The 15642-nt window shown below is 50.5% G+C and overlaps 2 protein-coding genes across 5 annotated transcripts in view; both read left to right on the top strand.

Moving 5' to 3' along the window:
* Nucleotides 1–15642, top strand: part of PSMB2 (proteasome 20S subunit beta 2) — a 623524-nt gene that overhangs the window by 493101 nt on the left and 114781 nt on the right. The gene's annotated exons all lie outside the window — the stretch shown is intronic.
* C1H1orf216 (chromosome 1 C1orf216 homolog) lies at nt 3983–9317 on the top strand. 4 transcript variants are annotated; one of them, XR_007728117.1, is made up of 3 exons: nt 3983–4521; nt 6854–8819; nt 8925–9317. XR_007728117.1 is itself a non-coding variant. In XM_050800544.1 (3 exons), exon 2 carries the CDS (start codon nt 6859–6861, stop codon nt 7546–7548), a length of 690 nt encoding a protein of 229 aa, XP_050656501.1. In that variant the 5' UTR covers nt 3983–4521; nt 6854–6858; the 3' UTR covers nt 7549–7550; nt 8925–9317. The 4 variants fall into 4 exon arrangements, 3 of the variants coding, with proteins under 3 accessions (XP_050656501.1, XP_050656489.1, XP_050656478.1); XM_050800544.1 differs by having other exon boundaries at nt 6854–7550; XM_050800532.1 differs by having other exon boundaries at nt 6854–7550; nt 8755–9317.

Below are 15642 nucleotides of genomic sequence, written 5' to 3'. Positions count from 1 at the left end.
GAGAGATCTCAAACTGGATATATTGGAAAGATTTTGTTGAGGAAAAAGAAATGACTTCAAGGATCTAGAAATGCTTTAAAACTTCTAATTGTCAGTTTACAGCTGGGAAAATAGCCGAGATGGAAGATAGGGGAATGGACATATTTTACCTAAGGTAAACACACAGTAATTTCTTGATAGACTAAAGAGGTGCTTTACCTTTAAGAAGCAGTAGAGACATGGATGAACAAAACAACTAGGCCACCAGCTTCCTAGGCCTTCCTTTCCCAAGATGAACCAATTCTGGGGAATAATTCTCGTTCTAATCTGCCTTAAAGGCTCTTTGGCATGTCAAAGGTCCTCTGGTGTTGTGCCTGGTCTTGGGAGCCCAAGTAACAACGTTCACTGCTATGTTATTGAACAATTTTTAAGGCATATTATTTTATTTAGCACAAAAAGCTTAAAATGATTTGATTTGCCTAAGTTCCCAAAGCCATGTGGGGAAGTTGACAGATGATGTGACCTCAGGAAGAGAGAAGAAAGCAAGTTAGCAACGTAGTTTGTCATCCAGGATTTTGCTTTGTTCTGATATGGAACTCTGAGGGCTTCCTCAGTTACTTCCCTGCTGCCCGCAGGATAGAGCCCAAGCTCCCTGGATGGTGGTCAAGAACTTTCACAACTGGGCCAACTTTATCTTCCAGCCTCACCTTACCTCCACTTCCCACCGAGCTCCAGCCACACTGGCCTACGGGGTGTTTCCTGAACTCACTCTGAAAATGCAGTCTCCTGTGCCTTCTCTTGCTTTCTCTTAGTGAGCTCTTATTCATCCCTCAAGGCCTGGCTCAAATATCACCCCTGTGCTAGCTGGGTGTAGTGGCTCATGCCTGTAATCCCAGAATGTTGGGAGGCCAAGGTGGGAGGATCACTTAAGGTCAGGAGTTCGAGATCAGCCTGGGTAACATAGCAAGACTCCCATCTCTTTAAAAAAAAAAAAAAAAAAGTCACCTCTGTGAAGCCTTTCCTTACCCTTTTTTGGGCTTACTACTTTTGCCTCCTGGCTCTGTTGCAGGGCCCATTACATTGTTACAGCCCATTCTTCTGTCTATTCCTTTTTTTTTTTTTTTTTTTTTTTTTTTGAGATAGGGTCTGGCTCTGTCTCCCAGGCTGGAGTGCAGTGGCACGATCTTGGCTCACTGCAACCTCCACCTCCCAGGTTCAAGCAATTCTCCTGCTTCAGCCTCCTGAATAGCTGGGATTACAGATGCGCACCACCATGCCTGGCTAATTTTTGTATTTTTCGTAGAAACGGGGTTTCATCATGTTGGCCAGGCTGGTCTCGAATTCCCAGCCTCAAGTGATCCGCCCGCCTCGGCCTCCCAAAGTGCTGGGATTACAGGTGTGAGCCTCCACACCAGGCCCAATATAGGCTTTAAATCAATATATATAATGTTTTGTACTTTGCAGCCAGAATGCATAGGAAGAAGAGGTAGAGGTGGTTGTGGCACCTTATATGATTGTACCAAAGGACTAAGAGTTTTGTTCCTGTCTCTGAGATTCTGGGTATTGCAGGTCAGAAGGTGATAGCATCAGCCGGGCATGGTGGTTCACGCCTGTAATCCCAGCACTTTGGGAGGTCGAGGCGGGCGGATCATTTGAGGTCAGGAGTTCGAGATCAGCCTGACCAACATGGTGAAACCCTGTCTGTGCTAAAAATACAAAAATTAGCTGGGTGTGATGGCACGTGCCTGTAATCCCAGCTACTCGGGAGGCTGAGGTAGGAGAATGGCTTGAACCTGGGAGGTGGAAGTTGCAGTGAGCTGAGATCACGCCACTGCACTCCAGCCTGGGTGACAGAGTGAAACTGTCTTGGGAAAAAAAAAAAAAAAAGATGGTGATAGCGTCGTGGGAGGAACGTTTCTAACCAAGAAACACAAAGATGATTCTCTTGGATTTCAGGCTCCTGGTAGTACTAGAGGAATAGAAGGGGGTGGTCACAGTGTAGACTGGACTGATAATGGCTCTCAAGGAGAAAGGGAGTTACTGCTACCTAATAAGGGTTGAGAGGTGGGTGAGTGGAACCCAGAGACCCTGGGGTCACCACCTTGTGCTATTGTATTAATCAGCATTCTTTTGATTGTCGGTGAAAGAATTCCACTCAAGTTAGGCTTGGCAAAATAAGGCACACAAAACTATAAATTTAGATTCAGGAAACAGGGTCTGCAACATTATCAGAACTTCTGTCTCTCATCTCTGTTTCTTCCCTGCCTCATCTTCCTTTAATTTCATTTCAGAAGATCCCAGACTCCGACTGGCTCACCTGGAGTGGAGTTCCTATCCCTTGATTCTTCAGGCTTTCATTTGACCCACATGGTTAAGCTGGGAGAGACAGAGTCCAAACAGAGGCAGAGAAAGGCTATTCTGGGCAGAACAAACAATTGATGACTTTATGGCTCTGTGGTCTGGGGAGAACTGCATAACCCTAGATCACCAAAGCTGAGAGCCTTTAAGAGTGAGGATTTGGGCCGGGCATAGTGGCTCACGCCTGTAATCCCAGCACTTTGGGAGGCTGAGGTGGGTGGATCACAAGGTCAGGAGATCAAGACCAACCTGACCAACATGGTGAAACCCCATCTCTACTAAAAATACAAAAATTAGCTGACGTGATGCATACACCTGTAATCCCAGCTACTCGGGAGGCTGAGGCAAGAGAATCGCTTGAACCTGAGAGGCATACGTTGCGGTGAACCGAGATTGCACCACTGCACTCCAGCCTAGGCGACAGAGCGAGACTACATCTCAAAAAACAAAAAAAACAACCAACAGTAAGGATTTGGATTTGGGTCACCCCAGGCTGAAGGCCAGGGGAACCTGAAGTGGATAAGGGAAGGGAGAGAACTTAGGCCACAGGATCTGATGTAGAAATGAGGCTGACATCTCCACCTGTATTTTCTTAGCTGGAGGAGTGTGCAAAGTTTGAATTACTTCTGCCTTCTTCTTATTTCCTCTTCCCTCTTAAAATAGTCATCATAATCATAAAAATTTATTTTCCATTTTCCCTGTTTTTGCATATAGGATTTCTTGGTGTGATTCAATTTGCCAATTAGTATCTAGGTTGCAGAATGGTGACTTGGAATCAAGTTGAAACTGGAAGAGGGTACCTTATATATTAGGGTCAGCAATTACTAAACTCTGTTCTCTTTTATTCCAAACAGGGTCCCCAACTTCACATTTCCCCAGGGTGCAAAAGAGGGGGATCAAGCTTCAGTAGAGTGGAGCTCTGAGAAGAATTCACTAGAGTTTGGAAGCCAGGACCCTTTTTATAACCTTGTTCCTCCTCACCTGGGCAAAAGCACTAGTGCCCACTGCACAGGTGTCATGGACGGGCTCTGTGTCCTGTGGAGAGCCCCCATCCCAGGTATAGGACATCAGCCCTGGGACCTGTCCCAGGCTGTATCTTCTTCTTTCTCTCTTTTTTTTTTTTTTTTTTTTTTGAGACAGAGTCCCACTCTGTTGCCCAGGCTGGAGTGTAGTGGTACAGTCTTGGCTCACTGCAACCTCCACCTCCCAGATTCAAGCGATTCTCCTGCCTCAGCCTCCCGAGTACCTGGGATTACAGGCGCCCGCCACCACGCCCAGCTCATTTTCGTATTTTAGTAGAGACGGTGTTTCACCATGTTGGCCAGGCTGGTCTCGAACTCCTGACCTCAGGTGATCCGCCGGCCTCGGCCTTCCAAAGTGCTGGGATTACAGGCGTGAGCCACCGCGCCCGGTCTCAGTGACTTTAGTCAAGTAGCACAAAAAGAAATATATAATTCCAAATTGTGATAAATGCTATGAAGAAAAGGAACGTGCCCTGACATACAAGGGGGAACGAATGCGATCTAGGGAGTCAGAGATTTCTCCGAGAAGAGAGCTGAAATAGGAGTAAATCGAGAGGGGGAAGAGACTGCTAGACCGAGGGAACCGTGCGTGCCAAAGCCGCGTGGCGGAAAGGGGCGTGCGGGAGGGTAGCTGCGGAGAGGGAGGGTAGAGGACAAAGCCGGAGAGGCAGACGGAGGGCCGGACGCGCAGAGCCCCGCGGCTGCTGCCTTAGGGGTTGTCCCGGCTGTGGGGAAGTCATAGAGGAGTTTAAAGCCGGAAGGTGGTGACTAATCAGATTTCACTTGAAAATGGCACGGTGTCTGCAGTGAGGTGAACTGATGGGAAGGGCCCAGCGAACGCCAATAGGAGAGAGCACCGGACCTGAAAGGCCTGGTTCAACGCGGCCCCGCGCGGGGGCGAGGCGGTTCCGGCGCAGAGCCTAGCGCGCGGCTCAGCGGAAAACCGAACCGGCCCACGTGGGCCCGGCCGCTCCGCCCCGTCGCGCAAACGCCGCCTGACTCCGCAGTCCGGACCTGGGGCTGGGCGCGCTGCCCGGGAGCCCCGCACCCACCCTTGGACCGCGGAGACGCCCAGGCCGAGGAACCCCCAGCCCAGGGACTAGACACCACCAGGGCCGGACGGAGCCATAGCCAGACGCGCCGGATCGGGCGCCTCTAGGCCGTGAGTCGGAGGCGGGGGGCTTGGGGCCCAGCCGCGGGAAGCGGGGAGTCACAGCGGCCTCCGAGGAGACTAGGGAAGGATGGTCTCTGCCTCCTGGGGTGGTCTCCCACTCCCGCAAGGCCAGGAAAGGAGGCTACCTCCTATTTGGGCGGAGACCTAGTCTTGGGGTGTCGGGGTTCCTATTTTACTATTTCTGAGAACCCTGTGATCCCTAGCGCCACCCCTACCCCATCCCAGCTTCCTTCATGGCCCCATCCAAGTATAGGAAAAATTAAAAATTGGGGCGAGGGGAGATCTGTAGGCACCTTCCCACAAGCCTTGCTTAGAGGGCGATTACAAAGGAACTGTTCCTACACCCTTCTCCCCAGGACTTCTGCCCGTTGCTGGGGGTGGGGAGGGTCCATGCCACCTATGGAGCGCCTCCCAGTGCCGGCTCCACTTACAATATCCTTCCTCTTCATGCTCTTAAATTGTTCTAATCCCAGTGCTGTTTGGTCAGTAGAATTCCTTTGTCAATTCAAATCCTAATTTTGGTTAGAAGAAGGTTATGGAGGAGAGAAGAGTGGTGTGGTATGCCCGCCCTCCAGGGCCTCAGGATGGAGCAAGCTAGGGACAGGGACACAAGATAGTGGCCGTGTTCCAAAGGCATTGGGAGGGAAGTGGGCAGGCTCAGAAGAAAATTTTGTCACTGGGGAAGGCTGGGCTCCCTGGCTGGGGTAGGAGAGGGAACTGAACCCAGCTCTTCCAGCCCGGGGGAGTCGGGAGTAGCTTCCTGAGCATGGAAATTCACTGCAGTCTCTTCTCCCATTCACTCGCTTAGCAAGTACCAGTATGCACAGACAGCCTGGTTCCGGGCTCTATGCTGGCTGACTCTGGGGAATATGATGGAGGATATATAGGGGAGGTCCAAGCTAGATTACAAACTGCTATTACAAGATCATTGCCACAAACCAAAACTGCCAGTTAAATAGACATTCACTGATCGTCGACCATGTATGCCAGGGACAGACACAAAGTTGGATAAGACAGTGTGTACCCAGGGCAGTGGGGACCCAGAGGAAGGCATAACTAACCGTGCTTGTTTATGTAATATTGATTGCGGCAGTATCAAGACAGCTTCAGAGACATGGGTACATGGAGATATGGGGATATTACAGCTGATTTTGAAGTACAAAAAGGAATTTGCTGGGTGGAGAAGGGAGGAGCTTTGAGGGGAGGGGAGAGGAAGGATATTATAGGCCAAAGGAATACTGTAAGAAGGACAATGGTGTGTTTTGAGATCTCTGGGCAGTTTGCTATGATGGGAGGGACAGAGTGGCAAAAGGCAGGTATGGAAGGGTGAGCAGAGGCCAGATCAAACAGGGCCTTGTAGGCCACATAGAGGTTTAGCAGGAGTTCAGGGAGGGCATTCTGAGTGGTGACAAGTGAAATTTACATTTGTAACTGGGGGCAGAGAGACCAGTGAAAAGGCCGAGGCAATAATCCAGGTCAGAAATGGCCTGGAAGAGGAAGAATGGTCAGAATGTGGTTATCAATGAGATGGGAGAAGGAAGGAGAGTGAGGAGCCCAGGATGCTCCTAGCCTTCTGGATGGAGGGTGGAGCCATCTTGCTGAGGATACTGAAGGAGAGCTTGTTTGGTTATATAGAATTTTGGTGGTGGGGGCGGGGGGTGGAGAGGGATGAAGTCTCACTCTGTCACCCAGGCTGGAGTGTGGTGGCACAATCTCAGTTCACTACAACCTCTGCCTCCTGGGTTCAAGCGCTTCCCAAATAGCTGGGATTACAGGTGCCTGTCACCACGCCTGGCTAGTTTTTGTATTTTTAGTAGAGATGGGGTTTCACCATGTTGGCCAGTCTAGTCTCGAACTTCTGACCTCAGGTGATCTGCCTGCCTCGGCCTCCCAAAGTGCTGTGATTACAGGCATGAGCCACCGCACCCAGACTGGTTATGTAGAATTTGAGGAGCCTATGATTGGTTGCAGGGTTGGATAGCAGTTAGATCTGGGCTGAAGACAGATCTGAGAGTCATCAGCATATGATGGACCTTGAAGCTACAGCAGAGAATGAGGTCCTGTGGAGAGAAATGTGCAAAATCAGAAGACAGCCTGGCTCTGAGGACTGAGGAAAAACCCTCTGCAGGAGACTGAGAATGAACAGGTAGACAGGGAGGACGAAAACCGTGAGGGGAAGTGTCACCAGAGTCAAGAGAAAGGGCTTGACAGGGAGTGGTCGGGCTCTTGCTTTCAGCCTTGTCCCTGCAGCTAAGTTGCCCTGACTTCAGGCACCCCACCCTGTCCTACTGTGACTCAGTCTCCTGCTTTCCCTTTACAGACCAGATGTTCGCCATCCAGCCAGGGCTAGCTGAGGGGGGCCAATTCCTGGGGGACCCACCTCCTGGAGTATGTCAGCCCGAGCTCCAACCAGACAACAACTCCAACTTCATGGCAAGTGCCAAGGATGCTAATGAGAATTGGCATGGGATGCCAGGCAGAGTGGAACCTATCCTGAGGAGGAGCTCCTCTGAGTCGCCCTCTGACAACCAGGCCTTCCAGGCCCCTGGATCCCCTGAGGAAGGGGTGCGCAGCCCCCCAGAGGGGGCAGAGATTCCCGGGGCTGAGCCTGAGAAGATGGGTGGTCCTGGCACAGTCTGCTCCCCTCTGGAGGACAATGGCTATGCCAGCAGTTCCTTGAGTATCAACAGCCCTAGCAGCAGTCCTGAGCCTGCCTGTGGGACCCCGCGAGGCCTTGGCCCTCCCGATCCCCTTCTGCCCTCAGTGGCCCAGGCTGTGCAGCACTTACAAGCCCAGGAGCGCTACAAAGAGCAGGAGAAAGAAAAGCACCACGTGCACTTGGTGATGTACCGTCGCCTGGCACTGCTCCAGTGGATCCGGGGCCTGCAGCATCAGTTGATTGACCAGCAGGCCCGACTACAGGAGAGCTTCGACACCATCCTAGACAACCGGAAGGAGCTCATTCGCTGTCTCCAGCAGAGGGCAGCACCATCCAGGCCCCAGGACCAGGGCTAAGGGTGTGTCTCCACAAGTGTGCAAGGGTGTATGTGTATATTTGCAGGCATGTGTGAGGTTGTGCACTAGTAAGTACATAATTATTTGCTGGCATGATTGCAGGTAGGCATGAGTGTGTATGTGCTAACATGCAGGCTGGTGTGTATAGGAATGTGTGAATAAACATGTATAAATGAGCTTAAGTGTGCTGTGTGCACATGTGCACACACAAGCTAATTTATCTGCAGACCTATATGTGAGCATGTAAGAGTGAACATGTATGTGTGTAGTATGTAAGAAGAATGAGGAAATCTGTATGTGCGTGTGTAGACAGGTACCCAGCAGTGTGTGTATATGCGCATGAGGATGTATATGCAGAAGATGTGTGTGTCTATGAGTGAGTTTGAGTGTGCAGGCTTGTGTTGGATGTATGTGAGGGAGCCCTTGTGTGTGCAGGGGTGCACATGTGTGGCTGCAGGCATGGGAGGTGTATGTTAGGAGCATGTGTGTTTGCAGGCAGACTCATGAGCACGTGTGTGCAAATACATATCCAGCTGCACTGTGGGGTATCCACCCACACCTTGTGTTCCTCATGGCCTACCGCAGCCTTTCTTCTCCACTGGGTCCCACTGTTCCCTGGAGACAGAGGGCTAGCATGCTATCATTTATCTGAGGGTTGTGGCTGACCCATTCTCCTGGGGTTTCCCAGGCCACCTCTTCTTTCCCTTTCCCTCACTTAGCCCAGACTTGCTCAGCTGAGGCTATCGTCCCTGATGTTGGCTTTGCTTGTAGGAGGTTTAGTGGCTGCTCTGGCCTGCTATGGCATTTTGGCTGCAATTTTGTCTGGCAGTGGGTGGAGAACTGGTATCAGGAAGGGGAACCGGGAGTAGTGATGGAGATGATGGTGGGGGTGGGGACAGAGAAGGACATAGGGGACTGTCCCTCTTGAACTCTGCCTTTGGGCACATGGGAGATGGGGACAGGGGAGATGACAATAGTGGAACCCTGTGAAGAATAGGAGAACGGGAATTCTAAAATACCAGTTCCCAAACAAACCATCTCTCCACTGGGAAAGGAGCTGTCGCAAACCCTGTTGATTTAAGCTTCTGATGAAAAGCAATGTATGTTAATAAGCCTGCAAGGAACAGACAAGATGTTCCAAAGCTGATGAGGAAAATACCGCTTCCCTGTCTCTGCCTCTACCTTGCTGTGCCTCTCTGGCTTTAGAAGCATTGGATGTCGAATTGCTTTGGTTCATTTCTCTGAAGTCGGACTGTCAGGAGGAGCCAGAGGTTGGCTTTCTGGGATGGGAAGGGGGCAGTGTCAGCCTAAGCCTCTGGAAATGCTTAGGATGCTGAATTTTAACCCCTTCTTTCACTGCATGGTCCTTCAAACAGGGATTGGCAGGCTCCGTGAGTTACAGAGTGGGTGAGCCTTGGAAAGAACCAACGACTAAGGTAGCTGAGCTCTCTTTTGTTCCTGGAAGCCAAGAGAATGCAAGATCCTGGTGGGTGAGCAGGGGTATGAAGAGGGGACACTGGTGGGTGAACAGTGGCATGGAAGTCACTGATGCAGCCTCTGGCCCTCAGTCTCCCTATCGGCAAAGTGGGGGGCTCTTCCTGTCTATCTCTAAAGAGTTTCATCCCTGACAGGTGGATGAGTGAAAGATCCAGGGAGTGGGGGTGAGGGGTGGGCCCTGAAGACTTTTTGTCTGTAGCTCTTACATATTGAGTGTGTAAACCCGGCCTTTGGACCAACGCAAGACAAATAAACTGGGGCAGAGAATTAAATTTCTTGAGTATGTGTTTTTCTTCTACCTGTAGTCTGGTGGCCTCTTTTCCATACCATCTGAGCTCCCCTTCTGAGTAGGGTCCTGGACTAGGAGCTAGGGAGGTGATTTTGGGGAAAGACACTGAAGAATTTAGACTGCTGTGCCTGGCGACCCGATGGGGTGGAGAAGTCTCTCGGGGCCTCCCAGTGTGACATGGGAGACTTGACTTCTACCCTGAGAGCCCCAAAGGGATTGTCCTTGTCCTGTGTCACCTTTGGGCCTAAATGAATTGTGAGGGACACATACCATACACACTCGCACATACTCAACTGTACACTGGGCAGGGCACGGTGGCTTACACCTGAAATCGCAGCACTTTGGGAGGCTGAGATGGGTGGATCACCTGAGGTCAGGAGTTCAAGACCAGCCTGGCCAACATGGTGAAACCCCATCTCTACTAGAAATACAAAAATTAGCCAGGTGTGGGGGCGTGTGCCTATAATCCCAGCAGTAGGCTGAGGCAGGAGAGTCACTTGAACCTGGGAGGCGGAGGTTGTAGTGGGCAGAGATCATGCCACTGCATTCCAGCTTGGCGACGAGGGGAAACTCCATCTCAAAAAAACAAAACAAAAAACTGTACCCTTGTGTCACCACTTCCCTGAAGGGCACTCTATGACTATGAGTTCAGGTCCTTAGATGGTTTTGACACACATGTAATTATAACATACAGTCATCCTTTGTTATCTGAGGGGATTGGTTCCAGGATCCCCAGGGATACCAAAATTCACAGATCTGAAATACTGTATTTTATTTTTATTTGAATTTATTTATTTATTTATTATTATTTTTTTGAGACGCAGTCTCGCTCTGTGGCCCAGGCTGCAGTGCAGTGGTGCTATCTCGGCTCACTGCAAGCTCCGCCTCCCAGGTTCACACCATTCTCCTGCCTCAGCCTCCCGAGTAGCTGGGACTACAGGCGCCCGCCACCACGCCTGGCTAATTTTTTGTACTTTTAGTAGAGACGGGGTTTCACCATGTTAGCCAGGATGGTCTCAATCTCCTGACCTCGTGATCCGCCTGCCTCGGCCTTCCAAAGTGTTGGGATTACAGGCGTGAGCCACCGGGCCCGGCCGATTCTTTATTTTTGGAGACAGCGTCTTGCTCTGTCACCCAAGCTAGAGCGTAGTGGTGCAATCATAGCTTACCGTACCCTTGAACTTCTGGGCTCAAGTGATCCTCCCACCTTAGCCTCTGAGTAGCTGGGACTACAGGCATGTGCCACCACACCCAGCTAATTTTTAAGTTTTTTTGTAGTGATGGCTTCTTGCTATATTGCCTAGGCTGGTCTCAAACTCCTGGCTTCAAACTATCCTCCCACCTGAGCCTCCCAAAGTGCTGGGATTACAGGCGTGAGCCACTGTGCCTGGCCAACATATTTATTTTAAACCTCACAAAGTATACTTCTCACTGAAACAGTTAATAATTCTTGTCATCTCCACACTTGACACTTAAACAGAAATAGTATTGAACCAATTTTAGCAAATTCCACTTACTAAGAGATGTTTTGGCAAAGGGCTAAGGCTAAATTTGAATGGAGATTTCTGACAATGAGACTTCTGTCAAACCTTTAGCGCATAAGAGTGTGAATTTTTATAATAAGCCTTTTTTTTTTTTTTGGAAAGAGTCTCACTTTGTCGCCCAGGCTGGACTGCAATGGTGTGATCTTGGCTTACTGCAACCTCTACCTCCTGGGTTCAAGTGATTTTCCTCCTGCCTCAGTCTCCCAAGCAGCTGGGACTACAGGCACATGCCACCACAGTTGGCTAATTTTTTGTATTTTTAGTAGAGATGGGTTTTTGCCATGTTACCCAGGCTGGTCTCAAACTCCTGAGCTCAGGCAGTCGGCCAACCTCAGCCTCCCAAAGTGTTGGGATTACAGACGTGAGCCACCGTGCCTGGCCAGGAGCCCCTTTTCTAAATGTGTGAGGGCTCTTTTGAGCACAGCCCCTGGTGAAGAACAGAGACCCTAAAACCAGACACCCTGGATTTGAACCTTGTCCCCATTGTTTTATGTTTCCTTGACCTTGGGCAAGTCAATTAATTTTTCTGTGCTTTAGTTTCCTCATCTTAAAATGGGGACAATAGGCCAGGCGCGGTGGCTCATGCCTGGAGTTCCAGCACTTTGGGAGGCCGAGGTGGGCGAATCACAAGGTCAGGAGTTCGAGACCAGCCTAACCAAAATGGTGAAACCCCATCTCTATTAAAAAATACAAAAATTAGCCGGGCATAGTGGTGCGCACCTGTAATCTCAGCTACTCAGGAGACTGAGGCAGGAGAATCACTTGAACCTGGGAGGTGGAGGTTGCAGGGAGCCAAGATTGCGCCACTGCACTCCAGCCTGGTGACAGAGCAAGACTCCGTCTCACAAAAGAAAAAAAAAATGGGGACAATAGTAATAACTACTTTGCAGGGTTGCTGCAAGGCTTAAATATCTAACATATAGAAGACTTAGAACTATACCTGTCACATAGTAAATTAAAGAGTTATGATTATTATAAATCATACTTTTATGGTACATACAACTTTTTCATAGAAAAACATTTTTTCGTATGAAATTTGAATCTAAAAATTTTTTTTTTCTTTTTTTGAGACAGGGTCTGGCTCTTTCGCCCAGACTGGAGTGCAGTGGTGTGATCTTGGCTCACTGCAACCTCCGCCTCCTGGGTTTGAGCAATTCTCGTGCCTCAACCTCCCGAGTAGCTGGGATTACAGGTATGCACCACCACACCTGGCTAATTTTTTTGTATTTTTAGTAAAGACGGGGTTTCACCATGTTGGCCAGGCTGGTCTCTTAACTCCTGGCCTCAAGTGATCCACCTTAGCCTCCCAACCTGCTGGGATTACAGACATGAGCCGCCGCGCCTGGCTGAATCTAAAATTTGAATGTCATCTTTAGAGGGAAAGGGGACTTTTAAAAAATAAAGCTGCCTAATATTCCTTTCCAGAAAAGAGCTCTCTGAGCTGAGAAAAAGATGAAGGTGAGACCAAGGGAATATGTGGTGAATTATATGTTTACAGGACCCCTGCCAGTCACTGAAGGTCAGGGACGCCCTGGGGGGTGATGGGTTTGGGAAGGAGATTGGCAAGAACAGAGCCACATGGTCAGGCTCGGTGGCTCACGCCTGTAATCCCAGCACTTTCGGAGGCTGAGGTGGGTGGATCACAAGGTCAGGAGATGGAGACCATCCTGGCTAACACGGTGAAACTTTGTCTCTACTAAAAAATACAAAAAAAAATTAGCTGGGCGTGGTGGCGGGCGCCTGTAGTCCCAGCTACTTGGGAGGCTAAGGCAGGAGAATGGCGTGAACCTAGGAGGCAGAGCTTGCAGTGAACCGAGATAGCGCCACTGCACTCCAGCCGGGGCGACAGGGCAAGACTCAGTCTCAAAAAAAAAAAAAAAAAAAAAAATAGAGCCACAGCCAGGATGGCAGAGTTTGGGGCAGGGAAACAGAGGCAGGACTCCAGTGGCTGAACCAACTCAGCCAAGAATTGTGGTTCTCCATCAGGTCCACTGGCCACGAGGCCTGATCATGGGAAGTGCTGAGGTGACTGCAGTACCTCCTATGGGCAGACCTGAGCTATACCCTCTAGACTCAGTTTCCTCCCCTGTGGTAACCATAAGGGCTGAATGAGGAAATGGACGTGAAGATGCTCTGTATGCATTAAGAAGATTGTGTGCCTTCCCTGCATGAGGCCCTGAGGAGCCTGTTCTTGTCTTTGAGCAGCTGTGGTGTGCACAGGTAGATGAGACTTGCATCCAAAAGCCTAATGCAGGCTGGACACAGTGGCTCGTGCTTGTAATCTCAACACTTTGGGAGGCTGAGGCAGCAGGATGGCTTGAGCCAAGAATTTGAGACTCCATCCCTACAAAAAGGGAAAAAAAATTAGTAGTCATGGTGGTATATGCCTATAGTCCTAGCCACTGAGGAGCCTGAGGCTAGAGGATTACTTCAGCCCAGGAATTTGAAGCTGCAGTGAGCTATGATCCCACCACTGCCCTGAAGCGTGGGTGAGAGAGCAAGACCCTGTCTCAACCCCCTCCCCCACAAAAAGACCCCAAAAGCCTAATGTACAAGCCACTCGTAACCTAGGAGAGGGGAAATGCAGGACTGGCTTTCTGTCTAGTTTTCAGTCAGGGACTTCTATATGTGGATGTTGTCTTAAAGTAATTGGGCCAGGCACGGTGGCTCATGCCTATAATCCCAGCACTTTGGGAGGCTGTGGCAGGTGGAACATTTGAGGTGAGGAGTTTGAGACCAGCTTGGCCAACATGGTGAGACCCTGTCTCTATGAAAAATACAAAAATTAGCTAGGCATGGTGGTACATGCCTGTAATCCCAGCTACTCGGGAGGCTGAGGCAGGAGAATTGCTTGAACCCGGGAGGCGAAGGTTGCAGTGAGCCGAGATCGTGCCGCTACACTGCAGCCTGAGTGACAGAGTGAGACTGTCTCAAAAAAAAAAAAAAAAAAAGTTATTGGGGTAGGGATTCCTTAGTCTCTGGGAGAGTGAGGAGAATAGGAAAGGTTCATGCACTTGGTAGGAGTTTGGCCAGTCAGCTACCTCCACCCCTTGACCTTTCTCACCAGAATAAAATCCCATGACCAGGAGCAAGGAAGTCTAACCCAAGTTTTGGGTGTGACATGAGTTGTCTTGCTTAGTAGGAGACATAGGGATGAGATTGGAGCAGAGACCCAGAGACCAACACAGGGCACACAGCAGAGGCCTGACTAGGCTGCAGGTACAGGACCAAAAGCATGGAAGGGATTAGCAGAGAGCCCTGTGAGGCTGGGTCCACTGAGAACTTGCTTGTTCTCCAGGGACACCAACTAGGTCAGCCCCATCAAGCATGGTCAGAGTAGATGGGGTTAAAGCCTGAGTGCAGGGAGGCAGGAAATGAACTGGGAACTGAGTAAGAGAGTAAGGCATTAGAGGACTGCAGAAGAAGGCTTCAGAATATCATAGGTGGGCTCTGGATTGTTAGGGCTCTGTATAATGGCTATCTCTAAGAAGACTGAATGCCCCCTAGTGGCAGCCTGTGACCTGTCTTCCTGCCTCTTAGGGCTTCAAGCCTCACGGGAAACGCTGTAGGTTTGCTCCTACTCACAGCATTAACAGGTGACAGGAACAGGAGAGGCGAGATCTGTAAGGCCCTGGTCAAGGAAGGCTTCCTGGAGGAAGAGGAGCCTGAAGACCCAGTAGAAGTGGAGGCAAAAGAGGATAGTGATTTCTAGTGTAGAGTGGATCCAGGTGTTTTGGATCCTCCACTTATTAGTTGTGCCTCACTTTTCTCAACTGTAGAATGGGAACAATGGGAGTACTTATCTTACAGGTTACCTGAGAGTTAAATAAGTTAACAGATGTTAAGGGCTTAGACCTGAGCCTGTCTGGCTCAAAGGAAGTAGTCCACAAATGTGAATTGTTTTTATCTGACTAGGAGAGGACAAGAAGGCTCTCAGAGGTAGGAGATAGGTGGAGCAGTTGTTCTTTATATTAAAAAGCATTGCTAAAGGGCCTGGAATCCCAGACCCAGGAGTTTAAAGGATGCAGGTGGTGAGAAGAGGAGCCTGAGATGGGGATGTTCTGGGATCTGAGCCAGACCTCAAATCCACACTGGTATACGTGCTCACGCCCACCACGCACCTGCAGACGCTCAGGCACCAGCCCCCACACCCGTTCACACACGTACACATGCACCATGGTTCGTTCACACTCACATGCACACTCGGGGACACGGACCCACATACATATTCCCTCCTCCTCCCTAGCCCTGGCAGAAATGACTGGACCCAGACTGGGGAGGTTTCCGCACCTCAGCCCTGGCACCAGACTGCCAGAAATGCGGCTGCATTTCCAGTCCAACCCTGTAAGCTTCTCCAACCGAACCTTATCCTTGCCCAGATCCCCCCTCCTCCCAGCCCTACTCCTGCCCCCAACCCGTAGGCTGTGAACCAGTCGATTCCCTAATCGCTCCATTCTCACTTATCACCCATAGATTTGAGAAGAGATTCGTCGGGTGGAGACCGGCGGAAGGGGGAGAGGGTGGCGTTGGAGAAAGGGGGGTGCATCCTACTAAGGTCTTAGATGTCGCAGCCGGGGGAGGGCTGGGTCCCCCGGGGGCCTCCTCACCGTGAATGAAAGGGGGCTTGGGCTGTGGGATGGGAGCCGTCCGAAGAAGTCGGGCGTGGCGGGGAGCTATGACCTCGCCCCAGGAGGGGGCTCCAGGCCTCCGCGCCGGGGAAGAGGTAGCTGGTGGGAGCGCGGCGCTCAGCTGGTGCTCAGCGCT

This window comes from Macaca thibetana, chromosome 1 (assembly GCF_024542745.1).
Source record: "Macaca thibetana thibetana isolate TM-01 chromosome 1, ASM2454274v1, whole genome shotgun sequence".
NCBI classification, from domain to species: Eukaryota; Metazoa; Chordata; class Mammalia; order Primates; family Cercopithecidae; genus Macaca; species Macaca thibetana.
The sequence above is the reverse complement of the archived record's forward strand: the minus strand, read 5'-3'. Positions and strand labels throughout refer to the sequence as shown.